A 21,593-nucleotide genomic window follows, 5' to 3' on the forward strand; every position below is an offset into this window, starting at 1 on the left:
AATTCGCACAGGTAAAATGTTTGTAGCTGCAGAATCATTTTGTGCATGAATAAAATAAGTTAAATGTTGTGGAGGTGTGACGTTTCACAAAATCTGAGCGACGGACACACACATTACCTACGAATTTTGACCCTGTTTTTGAGTCTCTTATCTAGCGCTGGAGTATGATTGAAACCTTTGTTTTTTTTACAGTTCATGATTGAAACACATACTAACATAGCTATATGCCTAATGTCACAAAGGAAAAACAGACAAGCACTATTCAAGCAGTGTCGCAGCTGAAAAACCTATGCATAGTGGTCATATTGGTGCAGTGCTGCTGCCCTCTCCTGGCTACTGGCAGTTAGCCGCTGTATCAAAATAACAGGTCTATCTATAGGTCTATATCGTCCATATAAGAAGAAGGTCTATATATCCTTGACGTTCCACTTCCGGGATTGCTCCGGGCAGGAAATTTCGCCGGATGCATGGCTGTCCGTCTCCTTCTGCTTTCTTTGTGTTGGAATTTTAAACTCCGGTGGATTTATGAGGACAATGGTTGACTGCTCCTCAGATCGCTGCATGCATGGTAAATTGAGACAGCTAGCTAGACTATCTGCTCAATCTGAGTTTTCTCTCGCATGACTATCTTCACAGCGGCTCCGTGCAGAGTTTAGCGCCGCCCATGACCATTGTGATTGGTTTAAAGAAATAAACCAGAGCACGTTTTTCTCCCATCCCGGAATGCTATGTGGAGTAGCCGGGAGTAGCCAGACCCTCCTCCACTCTGCAGTGTGTGTGGATGGCCTGGCTAAGCGAGACTGAAATAGCAGTGCTCCTGTCTCCTGTGACACATTTCTGTCTGTCAGAGCTGTGCCGTCCATTCTTTGGAGGAGAGTGGAGCTCTTGTGGGGAGACACAAGGGCACTAAAGACCCCAACGGCTGGATGCAGTTTTGTCGACGAGTTCATTTTTGAGATATGAGTCAGCGTCACAAAATATTCAAGGTAAGTAGCGAGCTAATGCTAGCTATGTCGCCAACGAGTAACTGTACTAATGGCGCGCGTGTATTGTCATGGAAACAATAACTGCATGCTAAACAAATATAAAATGATAGTAACATTAGCTAGCTAGCTCACGCACGACGTCGTTGAGACATTTGTGAGTGGTGGAGGCTTAATCACATTCGGGCCAATATTTTAGTGGTATAACCTGAAGTCCAGTTAACTTTACATTGACATTGAGTTTAAGAGGACACTTGTGATTACATTTTACATCTAACCTTGGCTTGCTTCAGCGACATAAACGAATGTGATGTTAACTGCTTGCTCATGAACGCATCAGACATTAGGCTAAATGGATTCCATTCTAGATATCGCGAGCCCCTTAAGCCATAACGTCAGGTTAGCCATATGAGACTCGACAGCGTGCCACACAATGTGCCGAGACAAAACCTGCACGGTGTCATAAACTGCACAGGTCATGGTTTCATTTTAAGACGAACCTTCAAATAGCCCAACTAAAGCCATTTACGAGGTATTATGAAGAGATTGCTGTGTAAGCCAAACAAATAGGCGTTACTTTGTAGCCAAACCAGACACCCGGCTGCCTGGTTTGTGCCATTGTTGTCTGCACTATCTTCACACCCCATCTGTGTCACACTGAGACTTCTCCTGTTTGACCTGCATATTGCAGACAGCTTGGAGCGTGTGAAGCGGATTAACCTAGTTGTGTACTGTGTATCTAAACAGGGATTTTTTTTTGTCATCTAAAACCGTGGTTCATAAACCTTTTCACGTCAAGGACCCTTAAACTGACACAAATTAGACCATGGACCTCCATTTGATTAGATTTGGTTCCAGGCCAGGGTCCCCCATCTGATAGTGTTTTTGCTTTTACATGTTTTATTACAAAAAGTGTATGAAACCCATGACCAAAATAGTCATACATTATGTCATTTTGTTACTTATGGATGGAATTATAGTGAAAATAAATGATTCCCCTTTAGCTGGGGAACCCCGGGAATCCTCATCAAGGACCCCTGGGGGTTCCTGGACTCCACAGTTCTATAGAAGAATGTGATCAGGTGGGAGATGGGCTGTCCCTACTGATAACAGATTTTAAAATAAATACTATATATGTATGTATGTATGTGTATGTATGTATGTTTTTGTTGTGTGTTTCATCATTGTAAAATTGGTAATAAAAAGAGACAGTGACACAAGTGACAATATAGCCTTAGTACTCTACATTAGCCAATATATTTACTTGCATCGAAGTGCTAATAATTCATTATGGCTACCTTCACCTGTTACCTAATCCCCGAAGGTCCTCATTATTTAACTTCTTTGTTTTGCTTCCAACAAAGTCACCCTATCAAGTACAGTACTCTCGGTCATTGACCCCTTTGTAAACCCAATTTCGCTCATCAGTGTGCGTATCACCTACTACCACCCCAACAGGACAATGGCTTACAGGGCATTCATTTGCTGCTGGACTGGATAGGCAGGAACATTTCAGCCAAGTGGCCTGCATGTCTGCCGTCCCCCTTAGACTTAATATTCACAGGAAAATGTAGCTAAACTGCCCCTTAACTTACACACATACTATATACTGTTTGGTGTGAAATCATTCATTCATTAAGTGACTAACTCATTAACCTATTTTCATACAAATCAGAGGCACTGGCCATGGTGTTTTCTGTTAATTACCTTTTGTACTCACTCTCTTTGTACTTCGTCCTTGTTTCTCCAGGCTTTTGTACTTTTACATGTACTGTTTTTCAGTTGTTCAAATGTAAAATTGCAGAAACAACAGCAGACTGTGACAATGTCAAAGTTTTTCATTGTCCTTGTAGGTATTTGGGGCCAGACACTGCACACCTCCATTGTACTAAAAGGTTAACCAGACAGTAACCAATATAGTGCGGGACCAGTATGTGTTATGTGGTCATAAAAAGTATTGTAGGGTTTTAATCTTCAACACATCCTCACAAAATATCAATCTATTATACCACATCTGAAACACAAAAGTATAAGAAAACATCTGCAGATAGAATTCAACAAAGCAAAGAAGAATATCAACCCATATTAGAAAAATGTATTCCCGTTTGCTTGAGAAATAGCCTCGACATATGTTATTCCTGATTTTAACATTTCATTTAAGTAGCTGAAGCTGTAGAGTTCAATACTTGATAACTACTTTTATTTGGCAATTGCTATACTCCATATTTTTGCCATGTCTGTATTGCCCAAAACTGTAAAGGTGGCCTCTTACAAATATACAAAAAGTTTCTTTGAACGGGTGAAAGAATCTGTAACCCTCCTTGACATAACTCAGAAAATGTGTCCTAACTGAATCAAACAGGTGTTAAGTTGAGGCAACTCATACTAGCAGGGTGATGCATAATTTGTGTGAGTGGCCCACATTGTTTTAGCTAGATACACCTATGTTCTCTGGCTTTCCTGTTGAAGTGAGGCTGCTAACACCTGGTTTATGCTCAGTGCCCATGCAGAGCAGAGGCAGATGTTGCAGCCTGTGGAGAGATGCATTACAGCGCCATATCTTTGTATTAAATAAATCTGAAGCAATCATGTGGTTTATAATAGATTTTGCATTGAAGGGGTAGGAGGTGTAGTTCATCTTCAAGATAAATATGTAGATTTTAAATAAAAATTTGTAATTCAGTTAATCTGCAATAATCTGCCTTTTGTGTGTCAGTAGTTTGTTGTTTAGATGCTCATGTGGTCCATTTGAAGTGTGATCTTATTGACTTGTGGTGCCACACAAAAAGTAAATTAGGATATTGTTTTATGGAAGGTAAATTTAATAGACAGTACTTTTGCTTATAAAATGAAAAAATACATATTGCCAGGAGTGATTGCTGCATTAAAATCATTTAAAATGTAACCTTATGATATCCCCATGTCTTGACAGCTTGCCAGCTAGTGGTGTGTGATCTGGAGGGAGAGGAAAGGACAGCAGAGAACATGGAGCTGTCAGATGGCTTCTTGCTGCAGGTCAACAACGGAGAGCAGTGGTGTAACCGCTGGAAACATCCCAATGATGACTCGGTAAGCCACAGACACAGACCAACAATCTTCATTATGCCATTGTACAGTAGGATCAGCATTACACATCTTGTCAGATCATAGAATGTTTAATCTTGTCTCAGCATTAGTTGTGTTAGTTTTTCCTTTACCTTCAATGTGTTTTATGTGTCGATGTGTTTCAAGGACCGCAGCACCAGCCCCTCGGTGCTGCGCTGTGTTGCCAGCACGTGGAAGGAGGGCCTGCTGAACAGAAAGAGGCCCTTTGTGGGCCGTTGCTGTCACTCCTGTACACCGCAGAGCTGGGTAATGTTGCACCACAGCTAATTAACTCTAACATGAGTTCATTTGCTAGACTCAAGTCCGGTCCAGGGTATTTTTTTTATCTAATGTAATTGTTTATAACTAAGGAGAAAATGATCAGTATGTAGCGTACATTAGGGCTGGGCGATATGGCCAAAATATTCCATCCTGATAGAGATCATTTCATATCTCAATAACGATGTATATCACAATATAGCAAGTTTTCTTGTAATTCAATAAATAGTCTATATGAAATAACCACATGGTAAAGCCTATTTTTGTATACTTGTGTGAATTAAATACTTGACAAATGGGAAGTACTGAGTGTTTTAATCCTTTTATTAAGAACTTCAGTGCAAAATTAACTTAACGTGCAAGGGCCAGAATGTAAAGCATTGTCCAAATGACATAAATGTTGCCGTAATGCTGTGAGGTCACTGGATTTTTGACATTGCGATAGAAACAAAAAAAAAAGTACATATCGTCATATTACCCAGCCCTAGCGTACATAACCTGCCAAAATCAATTCATTGTGGCTGTTTGACTACACAGCAGTGTTAACAAGAAAATGAGTTTTGCATTAGCAAATTATTAATTATTTTGCATGTAACTGTTAGGCCGGTATGGCACAGTATCTCTAGTTGAGACCTTGATAACTCCAGCTTGGTTAGCTCTGTAAGGATTGCTCATCTGGATTCCAGTCAAAGACAACAAAATAAAATACAATGTACCTTTTTATGTGTTTATTCCTCAAATGTACAAAGTCATCGCTGTCTCTAAAGCTCTTAGTTGAAGTTATGTTGATGCTGTCGTCTTCCTCATAATAATAATCATTTTTGTTTCGGTCCCAGGACAAACTGTTCAACTCCAGTATTCCATCTCTGGGACTGCGCAACGTCATCTACATTAATGAGACACATACCAGGTAAAGAAAGCGAAATCTACTCCATTAAAGTATCACTTTATTCCACAGTATTTTGCTCTGAGCAGTCCTATTAGCCTGGCAAGAGGAACATATTCAACTTTGAAAACTACATGTTGAGCTTTCATTTGCTGATTTGTCCTCTGATTATGCTTTAAATGCCCTTTGCACCTTGCAACAAGAGCAAAAGCTTTATCTCCCTCTGTAGAGTACAATCAATACAGTGCAGGCTGGCGCTGGCCCTCCTAACAACCTGTGTATAATAAATGGCAAGGAAACAGCGGAAAGGGAGACAGATGAATAATTTAAAGTCAGTGAACACCTGACACATGCATCCAGTGACTGACCTGAGCAGGCAAAACTCAGTAAGACACCTTAATACCTCAACCCCAACCAGTATGAACATCAGCTTGGTGTGAATCTTTGCTTTTTCGAAGTCCAAGGCAATCCTTTGGAATAAGGCCACCTTTTATGAAGGCTGTTTGCCATCATGCTCCAAATGCACACAAATAACTGCATTGTATTGGCATGTAGACAGAGACATCTCAGAGCCAAAATGGGCTGAACTCAATATGGACAAGATGGCACTGTGTAGTTTTGACACAATTGGTATTGTGTCATGTATAAGCTCAGCAAAGTGGGGGAAAAATGAATTCAAAACAGCCATTGTTGTAAGAAAACTGTGTGTAAAGGATAAAGTCAGCCAGAGCTGATCTCTCGTTCCAAAAAAATAAATAAAAGATGAACCTTGTATAATGTGAGAGTATGCATGCAGTTTTTGATCACATTTTTTCACAGATATTTATTATCACATATTCTATACAAAATATGTCAATGCATTTGTTAGTTTAGCCATGTATACAGTATATACGAGAATGTGTTCACTTCTTTACATGTTTCTGTGTATAAATTGGTGCACATTTGTGTCTGTGTGCTCATGCAGACAGCGGGGCTGGCTGGCGCGCAGGCTAAGTTATGTGCTGTTTGTCATGGAGAGAGATGTCAACAAGGACATGTTCACCAGGAATGTAGTGGACAACGTGCTCAACAACAGCAGGTAACGCTCGGTGTAACGTGACACATTTGTTGGAACGTATCATCAAAGTGCAACTGAGCATCATGAGAGTATGTAGTAATGGAGTCATAGGAGTGCCATTTAAAAAAAAAAAAAATAAATAAAAAAAAAAATACATCTGTAAAAGAATACTATAAAGAGGAATAAATAAGTAAACAAAACATTTGGAAACACAGAGAAAAAAATCTAAGAATAAATAAGAAAATAAAAATGTGGAAATATAAAGACAAATAACAAATATATAAAAGAATAATTACAAGCATTTTCATTTAATTTTCTCTTGTATTTGTTGATTTATTTATTAGTATATTTTTTAAATGTATTATTTTTCCCTTTTTATTTTGTTCTTATTCTTTTCCCTATTGCGGTTGCTATTCCTTAAAGGGCCAAGATGGAATAAAACTTCATTTAGGTTTGTGTCCACTTACAGTGCGTTTGTGCTGTGCTTTGGTCTATGGCAGAGTGGAGAGTGCTATTGTGACGGTAGCCACAGATTTGGACGCTGCAGCCAGCCAGCCAGGCCAAGAGCACAAAGCCATCAGTAAAGTCAAGCAGAAAGCCAGGGCCTTCCTTCAGGAGATGGTGGCCAACATTTCCCCATCCTTTATCAGGTACAAGGTGTATACTGGAAATCTCACCTAATTTGCTTTTCAGTCAATGATTGATATTGCTGGGCTTACAGTATGAGAATATTAGAACACATTACTAGAATAAGTACACATTATGTGTGTGGCTTTACTGTACGCCTTACATTATGTTCTTTTACACTAAAATTGATTAGATTCTGCCACAGCTAAAGTTTTGGACTCTTTGTTTCTATTGCACATCTTCTCACACTTTTCTTTATGTTTAGGCTGACAGGGTGGGTCCTCCTAAGGCTCTTTAATGGTTTCTTCTGGAGCATCCAGATCCACAAGGGCCAGCTGGAAATGGTCAAGAAAGCTGCTACGGAGGTCTGCAGAAACCACACACAAAGAAAATGAATTCTACTGTCACAACATGATTTCCACAACTTGTGCAAAGGTGTTTTCAGAACATATCATACTCATATTTGTGACAGCTAAACACAGTATCTAACAGGAACCACTCAAATATTTATCATCACAATACTTTTCTGATGGATGCATATACATGACATATCCACTTTCACTGTTTAAACTGGAAGTTCCATCTGCACTGAGAAATTATCTGTGTTTATTTAAAAATCATCTATGTCTCGTCTTTACAGCAAAATGTGCCCATGGTCTTCCTTCCTGTTCACAAATCCCACATTGACTACTTGCTCATCACCTTGATCCTGTTCTGTCACAACATCAAAGCTCCACACATCGCTGCTGGAAACAACCTAAGCATCCCTATCCTCAGGTAAAATCCTACAAAGCCTCATGTCAGGTTTGATCTGGCAATAAGGAGCATTTCTGCTCTCTGTAAGTGAAAACGCAGAGATCAGTTTGATGTCAGAAGAAAGGGAATTCCTTGGAAATAAATCAGAGAGGAATTAAAACTGAACTAAAGAGTGAGACTAAAGATTGAGACTGATTTTACATTTGGAGAATATTAATAGCAGGGAAACCAGCCAGAAAACAGGTGGTGAACCTGTTTTTATCCTGCTTCAAATATTATTTTGAGGTTCTAAAACGGATCTTCTATAGTACATGGGTGCTTGTGATATAGGTCCCAGAAGTACCAACCTGAGCTATGGTTACCGAGAACAGGAACACACCTAGTGACAGGGTACAGAAGAGGAAATATTAAGAAAATGAAGAAGTGAAAGGAAAGCAAAAAGTGTGTTATTGAGATATACACAACTGACGGGTGTAGCACCAAAATGTGTAGAAATCTATGAGTAAAAGCAGGACTTGGATGCAAACTGGCTTATTCTACATTATAGGGAACCACTGATGTTCAGCTGTCCGCAGCATTTTTTTACAGTACAGTGATACGTAATCACAGTACCAACCACATAATCCAAATTATTGGCATGTTGTTTTTACTGACTACCAACCAGCCAACTGAAAATGATGAGGACACAGGTGCTGCCAGTGTATAAAGCTTTGTGCAGAAACCACTTGAAACTTTCTATTTTTCTCATCTCAGCACCCTTATCCGTAAACTTGGAGGATTCTTCATACGACGGAGAATGGAGGAGACCGGGGATGGAAAGAAAGATGTTTTGTACAGATCTCTCTTACATGCAGTAAGTCCCGGGGAGTGTGTGTGTGTGTGTGTGTGTGTGTGTGTGTGTGTGTGTGTGTGTGTGTGTGTGTGTGTGTGTGTGTGTGTGTGTGTGTGTGTGTGTGTGTGTGTGTGTGTGTGTGTGTGTGTGTGTGTGTGTGTGTGTGTGTGTGTGTGTGTGTGTGTAAGTCCCAAGAGTCTATTTATCTTCTGTGTGTGTCCATGCTTTATTATGTAACTGCAGGCTCTCTTGCTTTTCTGCTCTGTTTGCTCTTTTCATTCCTAAGTGATCGACAGGGAGAGTTAAAAGCCTTTGTTACCTGATGTTAGTGCTTTCTTTTTCTTTCATTTTCAGATTTTCAATCAGCCTTTTATCTTTTTTAAATAAGTTACTTAGACACTACTACTATTCTGTAGCAGTGTCTAAACGCCTTCTGTAGCACTTATGCTGCAAAATTAAGATGGTGTTTGGCTCATGCTTTTCTCCTCTTCACTGACCTAGATACAATTAATGTGCTGTCAATTTGTCTCTGTTGGGGACTGTAGGTAGGTTTCTATTAGTTGCTAACTACTTTACAGATGGTCAAAGCTTTGCCTCCTGTGGTTGTTAGAGTTTAGGTCAGGCCTCGGTTAAAGCATAATCATTTTAGTGATCTATTGTTTGGCCTATCAAATGTCCCAAAAATGTCGGTTAAGTGATTGACATATTGTTTTTGAGGACCATTGTCGATGTATTCTAAATCTTTCAAACTATGACGCTAAATGTATTTCCACCCTTGTGTGCATATTTCATCTCAAGAAAGTCACCAGTGCAAACCCCTTTTTTCAATTAGTTTGAATTAGAAATTACAGGCTAATTAAATCTGGAATCTAAACCTTTTGTTAGTATTTGGATAATGTGGCTTAACAAACTTTTGCTAATTTGAAAACCTGAAGTAGAACGAATGTTAATGACTACTAATGTTAATATTAATGCTTTGTCCTCATACGCTACTTGTAGCACAAAGTCTCTAAAAGTGCTTTCTACAAAAAAGCTAGGCCTCTTAGTGGATTTACTTAATTGTACCAGTCTGTCACAGTTAAGAATTGCTGTTAATTTGTGTTTTTGGGTTGAGACAGGGCTCGACCAAGGGGGTAAGCCTCTGTCCATAACCCATACCTCCTATGGCGCCATTTTGATGCTAACAAGCACTCACCCGCCGTTAGCCATCGACTGCCATTCATTTTGACGTCACTTTGACAGCGAATAACTTTACATCTGATGCGTTTAAATACTTTATTTGTCCGTTGTTTATTTCTAAAGAAACACGACAATGTATAAAAGGCTCCATTACCTTGAATCTCACGTTATGGCTCCGTAGCAGACGTTTTTGTAAAAATAGGCTAACGATTGTGTCATAACCACGCGACTTAGTTAGCAATAATTAGCCTGTGCCTATGTTATCTCCTAACATATACCTACGCTCTCCGGCTCTGCAAGATTTGGAATAATTGAGATTTCTCTTGGCACAGCTACCAGAAGACTTACAACTTTCAGACAGGTTGCTCACGTCACATCTACGTCTTCGAGCTCAGTTGGAGATTGTGCAGTAACGCTCAGCAATCACCGGAAAAGTGCTTCTAATAGCCTTCACTGGTCTCCGTCCAGAGCAACGGGCTCTGTTGGTCCGTTTCTTTAACGGTCTATGAGTGACTAAGTGTTGTGTTTACTTAAAACTGGTAAACCTTGTGGTGTGTTCAAAGTTATTGTAAAATACCCTTTTCTCATCTGTTTTTGTCTTTTTAACAGCAATTTACTGGTGAAAGAAGTAATTATTGTTAAAAATGATTGCATTTTTAATAATCATTTCAATTCCCCCCTATTTGAGAGGGATGGGAAATTTATATTGCAAGCCATTATCTCATTGTTTCATAATTAAAATGTGTGGTATAGTTACATAAGAAATCATATGCTACAAATTAAGGCAATTGAAACCTGGTAAACGTATTGTCAATTTCGGCAACCAAAAGCTGATGCCTGGTTGCCAAGCCGGCAACCACTTTAAAAAAATTAGGGTTGAGCCCTGTGAGAGTAATGAAAGCAACAAACTGGCAGGCATTGTGCATAAGATAAGAGGTATCCCTTTTGTATTTCCAATATTCCACCAAACAGACTATTCAAGTGAACCACATAGTACTTAAATTTGGCAGCAGATGTAATTTTAATCTGGCATGCCTGTGTCACTCACAGAAATTTAATCAACCAAACTCCCTCACAGGCATAAAAAAAGCCATGTGCTGCTAATTTTGGTCGCTCCGGTGAAGGCCGACCCTCTCGCTCTCAATGCAACAGCCCAGATTCCATTTCAGGACAAAGCTTCTCTTCTCAGAAGTGTCTACATAGCAAGAGGCAGCTGTACTCATCCATGGCTGGATACTGTTACACAACATGGCTGCCTTGGCACGTACCCAGTCCCCTGCGGTGTGTTTGGCGGTCAAACTGTCTGTGACCACCACCCACTTTGAACTTGTATTCGGGCTGCATACGCAGCAGCTGCTCAGGGTTTACTTTACTTGACCTCTACCTTGTAACGGAGTCAATGTTGTTGTTTTTTAAATGTCAAAGACTTTGCAGCAAATTGCATTTCATCAAAAGTAATTTGCACATTTCTCTAACTTTTGCCATCCTGTGCCACCTTTTATCATTCATCTTCAACATTATTCTGTTTCATCAATCTTCCTTCAGTATACAGAGGAGTTGTTGCGTCAGCAGCAGTTTTTGGAGGTCTACCTAGAGGGTACCCGCTCCCGCAGCGGTAAGCCGTCTACAGCGCGTGCAGGCATGCTGTCCATCGTGGTGGACACAATGTGCACTGGGTCGATTGCAGACGTACTGGTGGTGCCAGTTGGCATCTCTTATGACCGTATTCTTGAGGGCAACTACAATAGCGAGCAGCTGGTAAGTGCTTGGGTGACGTCTGTTTTTTGTTTTGGCAGCAAAGGTGTTTTCTTTCATTCAAAGAAATAGAATAGATATTATACAGTAGCTCTGGCTTTTGAAATTGTAGCTGTAGAAATTAGGTGACAAAATGTTGTTTGTGGTGGGTAGGTTAGATAACTTAAATATGTTGTTATGATTATCAAGTCTACATTGTAACCATCTGAATTTCTCAATCCCACCAGGGCAAACCTAAGAAGAATGAGAGTTTGTGGGGAATAGCATGTGGAGTGTTTAGGATGCTGAGGAAGAACTACGGTTGCGTCCGAGTTGACTTCAACCAGCCCTTCTCCCTAAAGGTGACTGATCACAGGTTTATATCAGCTTTCATACAAATGGAACTGCAGCTGTTGTGACCACATGCAGAGCTTTAGCAGATTTCAGCTATCGCTCTTGATTTTAAAGCACTAAAAAGCGTTTTAGGAATCTTACAATGAAAGATCATGCTTTCTTTTGGTTTCTCAACCTTTTCAGAAAAAAAAAAAAAATCTATGTCTGAGTTTGTATTTGTAATGAAACTTTTGTGTGTCAAATGTAGGAGTACATGGACTCCCAGAGAAGCCGCCATATTCCACCACAAGTGTCCCTAGAGCACACCTTGATGCCCATCATTATTTCTGCACAGTAAGAGCAAATACACACACAACCCACTCTAACAATCAGTTATATCCTCCTCTGTTCACAAACCAGCAGTTCCACATCCCCACCTGTAATATTATGAACTCTCCCGTCCAAAGTTGACTTCTTCCTCCTGCTGCTTGACAGCAGGGTCTGTTATCTGACAACCGAGCACAGCGCTTGAGCAAGCATTGACAGGGGTCATTTCAGTTCAGCGCTTTCCTTTCAGAGATAACTGATACAGTCATATAGTACAACAACAAGGACAGCGGGGCTCCATCCCAGCTGGTCTCGTGTCACAGGTTCAAAGCTCACGCCAGCAGAGCCGACTGAAAAGACAAATTGCAAATACTGTTTCATAAAAAGTGCCCTACATCATGTATAGTAACACTCACATGCTAAATAGTAGCCTGTCTTGAAAATATATATTATGGCTGGCTGAGACATGTAACGACTGTGCCACAAGCCTAGAAATAAAAGGAAATGTTAAGTGAGCTGAAAGAGCCACAGCTTCAGGAGGGCAGTAATTTAATGATCACATTTGGAAACCTATTAAGCTTACTTCAGTTCAGATTAGTGTTTATTTAAAAACACAAGAGGCAGTTTGTTTGCAGCATAAAGCCATCATGCAGAAAAGTAGTGCATAGGGCAGGCTCAAGCCTTTCTGGTGCGCTTCTATTTGCAGTTATGTCATGTTTTTCTAAACGGTTTAAACTATTATCCAATATTATATAAAAACTTATATTGGTGGTTTAAATCATTTTACTCATATAAACACCTGTTAAACAAGAGAGAAGGAAACTAATTTGTAAAATGAACTGGTGTATTATTCATACTGTATCAAGCTGACATAACAAGACAATTATCAATATTTATGTTTACATGTTGAGTTGTTGTTATTCCAGACCTGATGCTCAGCTGTTTGAGGGGCAGGAGGAGGAGGAGGAGCAGCAGCTGAACAGAGAGTTGCCCGATGACATCTCAAGGCGACAACTTATCAACAACCTGGCCAAGCACGTCCTCTTCAGTAAGAAATTCACAAAGCACACAGCCATTGGATTAACTACACCCTATATATAGCCCTGTTGTATATGACATTAAAGGATAATTATCAGCTTCACCAAGAAACTCCAGTTTGTTAACTTAAGCTGTCTGTAGTATAGAAAGACATCAAGTAAGACTGACATGTGACCGAGGTCATGAATCATCACAATGCCATCCTATTCAGAGTCTTCCAAACAGGATGCCACATAAATTTGTTATGTCCCTATCACATCTCATTTATTTTAAATACAACGGCAGGTTTGCTGCTTAATTAGGCATTCCTCTTTTATCTCCTTCTTCTGCACATGGTTCTCCTGTTCATCCTGTTTTAAAAGTGCACCTGCAGCATACATGAAATACTATCCATCATACTGCCTCCATTAATTGAAATTCCACACAGCACAGCATCAGTCCATCCGCTTCACATCCCTCTGGGGTCTCTTTTTATTTTTTTTATTTTTTTTGCCGTGAGGGTAGCACTACAGAAACCGGTTCTTCCCAGCTCATGCAGCTGCATTCTACTAGCTAGGCCCATTTGTTTTTTGCTCTCAGCCAATCACAAAGCCTCCTGCTGGATGGCATGTTGTTTTCAGCCAATAGGATAAGGGGGTGGGGGGATAAAGAAGCACAAGTAGGGAGGAATGCAGTACCACTGCTCAAAGGCTTTACTCCCCTGATCTTGAGCTGTGCTTAAAATGACCACTAGTAACCTCTGTCCTAAGCCATGCGCACACACAAGCGCACACGACAGTATTTTCTCTGTTTGCCTGATCTTATGTAATCAACTCTTTTAGATTTTCTTAATCCTGTCTTATCATACCTAATTGCCAAAGACAAACTTGGTACATTGCACACTTTTATATGATTGGGAACTTTATTTGATGGACAATAAGATGCCAAGTGAATAAATATATAATATAATATAATATAAAATTTAAAATACGTAACATATGGTTAGTCATAGCTTGTCAACTAGTCCCATCTGTACATACACTTTTAGTTGTTGCCATAATCCTCACCAATGACGGACATTCGAGACTTCGGGGCAAGTGCTTAACAGCATAGCACTTTTTTTTTCTGTCTTGTAAATTAAAATAAATATTATTTATGGATGATATTGATAATGTTTTCAGTGTGTTGCTCATTATATTGTCTTTGTTTCTATCACAGCGGCTAATAAGTCATCAGCGATCATGTCTACCCACATCGTAGCCTGTCTGCTGCTGTACAGACACAGACCGGTAAGTCTGGCTGTCCTTCATGTCCTCCTTTTTTCTTCACCCCTGTTCCTCACATTTTATTCCTCTTTTTGTCTGTTGCTCTTTTTTTCGCTGTTCTTGTCCATCATGCTCCCTCCCTTACACCAAGGTGATCCAAATGTCACATACCTCTGCATTATAGTAATGAATGTCCCTCTCTGTTTGAGATCTCGCTCTTCCTGCATCATCTGTACATTAGTGGTGAGCCGCTGCCCTCTGCAGGCACACTGATCTAAGTGGCTGACAGTGAAAAACAATTACTGAAATTGTCTTCCTGGCTCCAGGAATTGGCCGATGCTGCATATAACCAACTCAAGACCTGTCTAGCATTTTGTTGCACTGAATCCTGGCTTTGGTTAGCTTATGGAGTCACACACATTTTTTTGAGCTTTATGTTTTTACCTCCACTTTGCTCCAGGGGGTGGTGCTGTCCAAGCTGGTGGAAGACTTCTTCAACATGAAGGAGGAGATCCTGTCTCGGGACTTTGATCTGGGCTTTTCGGGGAACTCGGAGGATGTGGTCATGCGTGCCCTCCACCTGCTGGGAAACTGCGTCAATGTGACCAGCAGTTCAAATCGCAACGGAGAGTTCACCATCGCACCCAGCCAAACTGTACCAGCTCTTTTCGAGCTCAACTTCTACAGCAATTGCCTTTTCCATGTCTTCATTTCTGATGCAATCATTGGTACGTTGAGCCAAGTTGTTGTTGTGTTCTGTGCTCACTCTGGTGTATCACTGATCTTTGACTTGTTTAGCGGTGTGTTGTGGATGAACTTTGCTGTTGACATTTTAAATTCCATCAGTCAGATGCTAGTTTTCCCAAGCCTAGATTTTTCTTCACAAATTTATTTTGATGCTTTGTCTCCAGCCTGCAGCATCCTGTCACTGCAGCGAGAGCTGGTAGCAGAATCCGAGTCTGACCACCCACCCGATGGTCCGAGTAGCCTCCCTCTCAGTCAGGAGAGACTCATCCGCAAGGCCGCCGGGCTCTCGCACTTCCTTGTGAATGAGGTGACAGTGGCACCAGTAAGTCTTGCACATTGTCACCATCTAAATACTTAATTTTTGAATTTTCTCAACGGTCACAATTAACTGGACAATACAGCAATCAAATAGAGCAGAAACGGACAGAAAAAACAAAAACACACAGGTGGAGAGCTGCCAGAATATCCGAGTGCAAGTTCATACTTTCTCAGATTAGGGTTAGTGTATTTAGGTCTCATCAAGTAATGTCAAAAATGGTTTCCACACCTTCAAGAAGTAACTTTGTGAATTCCTTCTGTCAAAAGGAATCTGTTCCATTCTAGCCACAGAAAGCATTTCATTGAGCCACCTCCTGAAACATGGGGGCAGTAGAGACGTCCAATTAAGTAATATTTTTTTAGCTGCAACCATGCCTGCTCTAATAATTGGCTTCTGATGGGGAGGAAGGGCCTCCGTCCTGTCAGAGCAACCAGAAATAGCCAGATTGAAATCTGGCTTGATATTTATCTGACATTGTTTGGAAAGAAAGTTAAATATGTCACTCCAAAATTGACTTAATACTGGACACTGCCAGAATAAATGTGACAGTGATCCCTCTGAGATACCACATCTGTCACACAGTGGGGAATCTGATTCAAAAATCTTGTTAAGTTTGGTTTTAGAGTAATGCTTTATATGGAATTCATCTGTATCTCAAGCTAATGGACCAGCTCTGCATAGCGGACAAACCTTCCTCCCACAGTTGATCTGACACCGGAGCACCCAAGGCTTCTACTGGTGTCGTAAAAGTGACAAAACAGGAGATCAAATGCTTTGAGTCAGGCTGAGAGAGAAGTAAATCACAGAAAGTGTGACTTTATAGTTTGATTGTGAATTTTGGGGTACGCTCCAGTACAAAATGCCTGACTTGAAGGTAGCGATAAAACTGTTGTTGGTGATACTTAGTTTGGAGCTAAAGAAAGAAGCAAATTTATTATCTATGTAATGGTCACCAATACAACATAGCCCTCTTTCCCTCCAGTCCAGAAACCCTCTATCCATCAGTGCCAGGTTGAACAAGTGATTGTATGTTATAGGGGTGTATACTGAGCTATTCACCAATCCAAGGGATTTTTTTTTATTTGATTCAAAATCCTCAGTGAATTTCTGAGAATGAAGTAGCAGAAGCAGCACTGGGAGAGAAGTTTCTGAAACTAGCAGGGACTCAATTTTTAACCAAAGCGGGGAGACATCAGACCAGTCTTCATAGGGACAGTCCTACTGCCAGAAAGTGAGAGCCCAGTAATAATGCTTAAATATTGGAAGGGGTCACCATCCTACTAAACTTTATACAGAACAATGAGTCCAGTGGCAAAAGGACATTTTTCAAGTGCATCTCTGTATTGTAAGACCAACCCCTTTTTATTTCCCTTTTTTCTTGTTTGCCGTGTCTGAAGTGAAATGTGAAGACAATAACCTATGATCAACCCATATCAACATTTGATCTTCATCAGACCTCATGCCATCATACTTTGCACATAAAAGGCATCCTGTCACTGTGTGATCAATCAATTAATAATGGCTCTAACTGATCACATAGTAGTACTGATCAGTTGTCTAAACTTTGGTTGTTTGTTCCTGATGATGCTGTTGGTGATTGAAACTGATTTTGAATATGACAATCCACATGGTTCGTTTCATGTTTCACAGTGCCTCTCCCTCTCTTCCTGTCTGTCTCACAGCCCTGTCAGACTATTTACCAGGTTTTTCATGATGCAGTGACCCGGCTGATCCAGTATGGCGTTCTCTACGTAGCAGAGGTCAGTTTACAGATACAACCCTCTCTAGTGACGGACAAGAATAAAAGAAACCACTGCGACTAATGCTGGAAGTTGACTCGCGGGGAACATCTCAGGAAGCGCTGTTAACTATAATTGTTGTGCATTTTGGGCTACTATAGGATCCGTAGTTAAAATACACCTGATGGATTGTGGGTAGCTTTGGCTTCCGTTATTGTTGTTGGCCATGCTGCTGTGAACACATGCTGTTGTGCTAATAAATGGTTAATATTCCGTTTTATCCGCCATCCTATCATTTTTATATCTAGTAATGGGAAACAGTGAAGAATATAAGAATAATCGCCTACTGTATGTGTAATATGTGGTAGGTCTTTTCCATAGCCCCGATGGTCTAATTAGTGTGTTTTTGTTTGTGTGTGACAGGAGGACCAAGAGGAACTGAGTCCCAGCCCCACAGAGGAACCTTGGCCCAAAAAGTTCCCTGAGCCCCTTTCCTGGAGAAGCGATGAGGAGGATGAGGACAGTGACTTTGGAGAGGAGCAGAGAGATCGCTACCTAAAGGTCTACTTTTAGTAATAAATATCTAAAAAGACAACAGAACCTCCAGCACAATGGCATCAACTTCTAGGACTGTTTTCAAGTTGTTTGAATGAGCAACATCCAGTCACTGACTTTTCCTCTCCCTGTTTCAGGTGAGCGTTTCCACAGAGCACCAGGAGTTCTTCGTCTTCCTACAGCGACTTGTCAGCCCGGTGCTGGAGGCCTACAGCGGCGCTGCCATCTTTGTCCACAGTCTGAGTCAGCCCATGGCTGAGTCCGACTACACCCAGAGGCTCTTCAGATACCTGCTCACCCGCACAGAGAGAGGAGTGGCTGCTTATGGTAGTACTGCAATATTTCCCCACATACACTTTTGGAAAATTGCAGAATTATAAAATCATCATCCAGGCTTAGTTTCAACTTGGAATAAACAGTCACTGCGTAATTATAACATGTTTTATCCTTCTGTAATACAAAATTCATTATTAAACCTTTTAACAGTTACTCGAACAAATGTGCTAGAACTAGATTTATGCTCTATCTCACAGCAAAAGTGACTTCTGAAGACTATGAATTAACTAGTAAAAACAAATGTTTTTCCAGGTGAAAGTGCAACTCATTACCTGGTTAAGAACACCGTGAGGACATTCAAAGAGCTCGGGGTAAGAGTGTGTTTATATCAAATTTATGAACACATGATGTGTTGCTTACAGTTATTAAAAGAGACTTTAGTGTTAAGAAAGTAGGGTTTGGGTTGTGTTCAGGTTCCTCCAGCTTGAGTTGAGATTTGCTTTCGGTGTTGTAATCTTCTGTAGGTCCTGAAGCAGAGAAGAGAGAATGAGGTGACAACTCTGGAGCTGAGCAGCACCTTTCTACCTCAGGCCAATCGGAACAAACTCCTGCAGTACATCTTAGGTTTCACCCTGCTGTGACCGACAAACCCTTCAGCCCAGCTCAGACCCCAGGCTCCTTCCAATAAAGGGCTTCTACTGGTTACTTCTAAACAATCCCAGGTGCTACTCTGTGGAAAGCTTTACCAGGAAGTGCCTTCATGTAACAGCCGCTAACTGTTAGCTGTTAGCCGGAAGAGACTTGAAGCCAGTCTTCCCTTTTTGTTCCAGTCTATGACTCCCGGTCTTAGAACTGTGCAGCTGATAAAACACGTGTATCATTCTTTGAAGAGGTACCTCTAGGGATCATCTGATCTTTGTGAACTTTGCCAGTGAAGTCATGAGGTTTTAATATGAACAACATTTTAAACTATCAGAAAATGTACTCAAGCAGGTTAGTAAATAAGAATCACTTTTACAGCAATCCGAACAAAGCAAGCTGCCTTTCGTCTATACAAGTTAACAAGCAAAATATGCATTGAAAATAATGGTAAACCTAATCCACAACAAAAGCATTTTTATGTTATAAACTCCACAATCATACAGTAGAAAACATGTCAAAATGTAGTTTGAAATGCTAATTTTGAAAACAAATCCCTGTTCATAGGCCAAAAGACTCTCATTTGTAGTGCATTTAAATACATGCACTCTAGTGTCATGGAATTTAAAAATGTAATACCTTTTCTATCTAATGAACAGTAGATCAAAGAAGATTTGTCACTGCAAAATGCGTACATATCCAAATTTTCATTTGCAAAACTAAATGTCAAAATCTAATCCTTATAAACAGCTTTGATCAGTTATACTTCACACTTATTGGTTTAAGATATCAAAAAATAGAAGCAGCAAATCAGTTCGGCTGTGCAAAAATATCTACGTGGCAAACACAAAATGTACCTGTTGAAAGTCCAGTGCAGTCGAAGCCTAAAATCACAAGCATCTATAGTTAAGTGCATTCAAACCACTAATATCTAAGTGCATTCAGTTACACTTTCGTCATGGGTTTTGATGAAAAGTGACTTTGATCTCTGTGTTTGCGTAACACCTTTTTCACTTCTCAATGAATGTTACACAGCACTTAAAATAGTGAAATACCAGGCATTACATCCACGTATGTTCAAATGCAACAAGCTCAGAAACTCTTTGGTCATGCCTTTCAGGGAAAGCAGAGATTTGGGAACGCCACCATTTTGTCCTGTATTATAAACACACTGTATAATGAAAACCGTTCTCAGCATCACTGCTCTAATGGTTGGGCATACTTAAAACAGGAACTGCATAGTGTGGTAAAAAATAAATGGTACATATCCACTGTGTAGCTGATTTAATGAAAGGTCATGTGTTTACTTTTAAATGTATGATGACTGAAAATGAAATAATATTCCTTAACTGTCAGGTTTAGCTATTCTTTATTGTTGTTGGTTCAATGCTTCATTTCAAAGTTTCAGCACCACTGTCTTAATTCACAAAACACAGTCTGGGAACTTTCCGTAAACACACTTAGACTACTACTAGTAGATCCTGATAATTCCACAATGCATGTCAAAAAAAAAAAAGGTGTCAGGCAGGTTGGGAATAAAAGTTCTGGTAACGGAATGAGTTGATCATGAAAATCAAAAACCGACCAAAACTACCAAAATAATGAAACGAGTGAAATTAAAAGCTGATAGTTGAACCTCACTGCACAGTTCATGTGCATTTATCTGCAGAACATTTTCCAGTTTTTCTTTTTACTGTAAAATAACATGAAGGTCTTGTCGTATGTGTGTAATTCTGAATCTGAATACATTTTGCATTGAACATAAATGTACATCTAAGTTAATGTTTGTGTATGAGTGCACACCAACTGAAAAAGTGTGTGTTTGGAAGGGCAGAGTAAGTTTGATGAATTTTTGGGATTATTAGAAGGAATGCTAACAATATTTTTCTCAGATTGATAATGTGAAGACATTTTGAATGTTAGGAATCAACATTCTTGATCTGTCAGGGCAATAAAATTAAATACAAATCGGGTTACTGGTGGTATACATTTAAATTAATATTTATACTGAAAGACTTGTTGACAGTGATCAACAACACTGCTTGTTACAGTTAATATAAATGCTATGTTTGCTTTATTTAATATTAGAAACCTGCATATTGTCATGCAATTTTTCAAACCTGTATAAGAAATATCCCTGAAATGAAAACTGAACGACAACCACAGCATGTTGAAGAACAGAAAAGTATGTCTTTTAAATGGGAATGTGATCCGTGTGATTTGATTTACATTCAAAGCATTTCTGAGCCCACAAATAAGTCCCCAAGCTGAGGAACCCCTCCGCCAAGATAAAAACCACTCTACATACTGTACTGCATGTTTCCTCTGGTCGCCTTTAATCATCGACATTTTAATGTGAACTCTACTTAACCTGAGAATTGTATTTTACAGTATAGTGTGTGAATTTTGTTGCAGAGAAAGAGTTTGTATAGGAGCTAAAGTTAAACTTGTTACCTCTTGAATGTATCTCATCTGTCCCCAAAAAGGTCAATGTGATATTGTAGAGTACTCGATGGAGTCGGTACGGACATGATACAGTTTTTATGAAATGTGATTTTTTTTTTTTTTTTTTTTTTTTTTTTTGAGACTCATTGCTACTGAAGCTGCATTAACAACATCCCTCTACAACTATGTAACTTTGTAGGATAAAAAAAAAAAAGAAAAAGCCTGTATCTGGGGAGCAGGTGCCTTTTTAATGCACTGTAGTTGTGTTTTTTTGTTCTGTTTTTGTGCATGTTAACAAAAATGATTTTGTGTGGGAATCCAAAAGAACACTGTAGATTGTAACTTCGAAAAAACAACACGAGCAGAGAACTTGTGGTTACTGTAAGAAGAATCACCAGCTACTAAAAACAAGTGTCACCTTTTTTGTTGCTTTCTCAGAGCAAAGCACAATTAGCATTATTAGATTTTGTTTTTAAATAAATTAATGATAGATTAACAATGGTGTCTTATGGTT

The 21,593-nt window shown here is 39.8% G+C and overlaps 1 protein-coding gene across 2 annotated transcripts; it reads left to right on the plus strand.

Moving 5' to 3' along the window:
* Positions 1-405: 405 nt before the first annotated feature.
* gpam (glycerol-3-phosphate acyltransferase, mitochondrial) lies at positions 406-21,578 on the plus strand. 2 transcript variants are annotated; one of them, XM_039788945.1, is made up of 21 exons: positions 406-986; positions 3,916-4,049; positions 4,200-4,334; positions 5,183-5,256; positions 6,197-6,310; positions 6,790-6,939; positions 7,182-7,281; positions 7,557-7,693; positions 8,426-8,525; positions 11,229-11,441; positions 11,666-11,779; positions 12,019-12,104; positions 13,004-13,125; positions 14,313-14,383; positions 14,820-15,087; positions 15,271-15,428; positions 17,108-17,185; positions 17,588-17,725; positions 17,857-18,046; positions 18,308-18,366; positions 18,520-21,578. In XM_039788945.1, the coding sequence occupies exons 2-21, from the start codon at positions 3,969-3,971 to the stop codon at positions 18,634-18,636; spliced, it is 2,505 nt and encodes an 834-aa protein (XP_039644879.1). In that variant the 5' UTR covers positions 406-986; positions 3,916-3,968; the 3' UTR covers positions 18,637-21,578. The 2 variants fall into 2 exon arrangements, with proteins under 2 accessions (XP_039644879.1, XP_039644880.1); XM_039788946.1 differs by having other exon boundaries at positions 408-986; positions 3,916-4,052; positions 4,215-4,334.
* The last annotated feature ends 15 nt before the right edge of the window (positions 21,579-21,593 follow it).

This window comes from Perca fluviatilis, chromosome 21, assembly GCF_010015445.1.
Source record: "Perca fluviatilis chromosome 21, GENO_Pfluv_1.0, whole genome shotgun sequence".
Lineage (NCBI taxonomy): Eukaryota > Metazoa > Chordata > Actinopteri > Perciformes > Percidae > Perca > Perca fluviatilis.

What these genes read in the sequence shown, in the direction of transcription:
- gpam (XM_039788945.1), top strand. Translation starts at nt 3,969, where the DNA reads ATGGAGCTGTCAGATGGCTTCTTGCTGCAGGTCAACAACGGAGAGCAG. An exon ending in TCAAGAAAGCTGCTACGGAG is followed by an intron (nt 7,282 to 7,556) that starts GTCTGCAGAAAC and finishes TCGTCTTTACAG; the next exon opens with CAAAATGTGCCCATGGTCTT. An exon ending in CTAAGCATCCCTATCCTCAG is followed by an intron (nt 7,694 to 8,425) that starts GTAAAATCCTAC and finishes TTCTCATCTCAG; the next exon opens with CACCCTTATCCGTAAACTTG.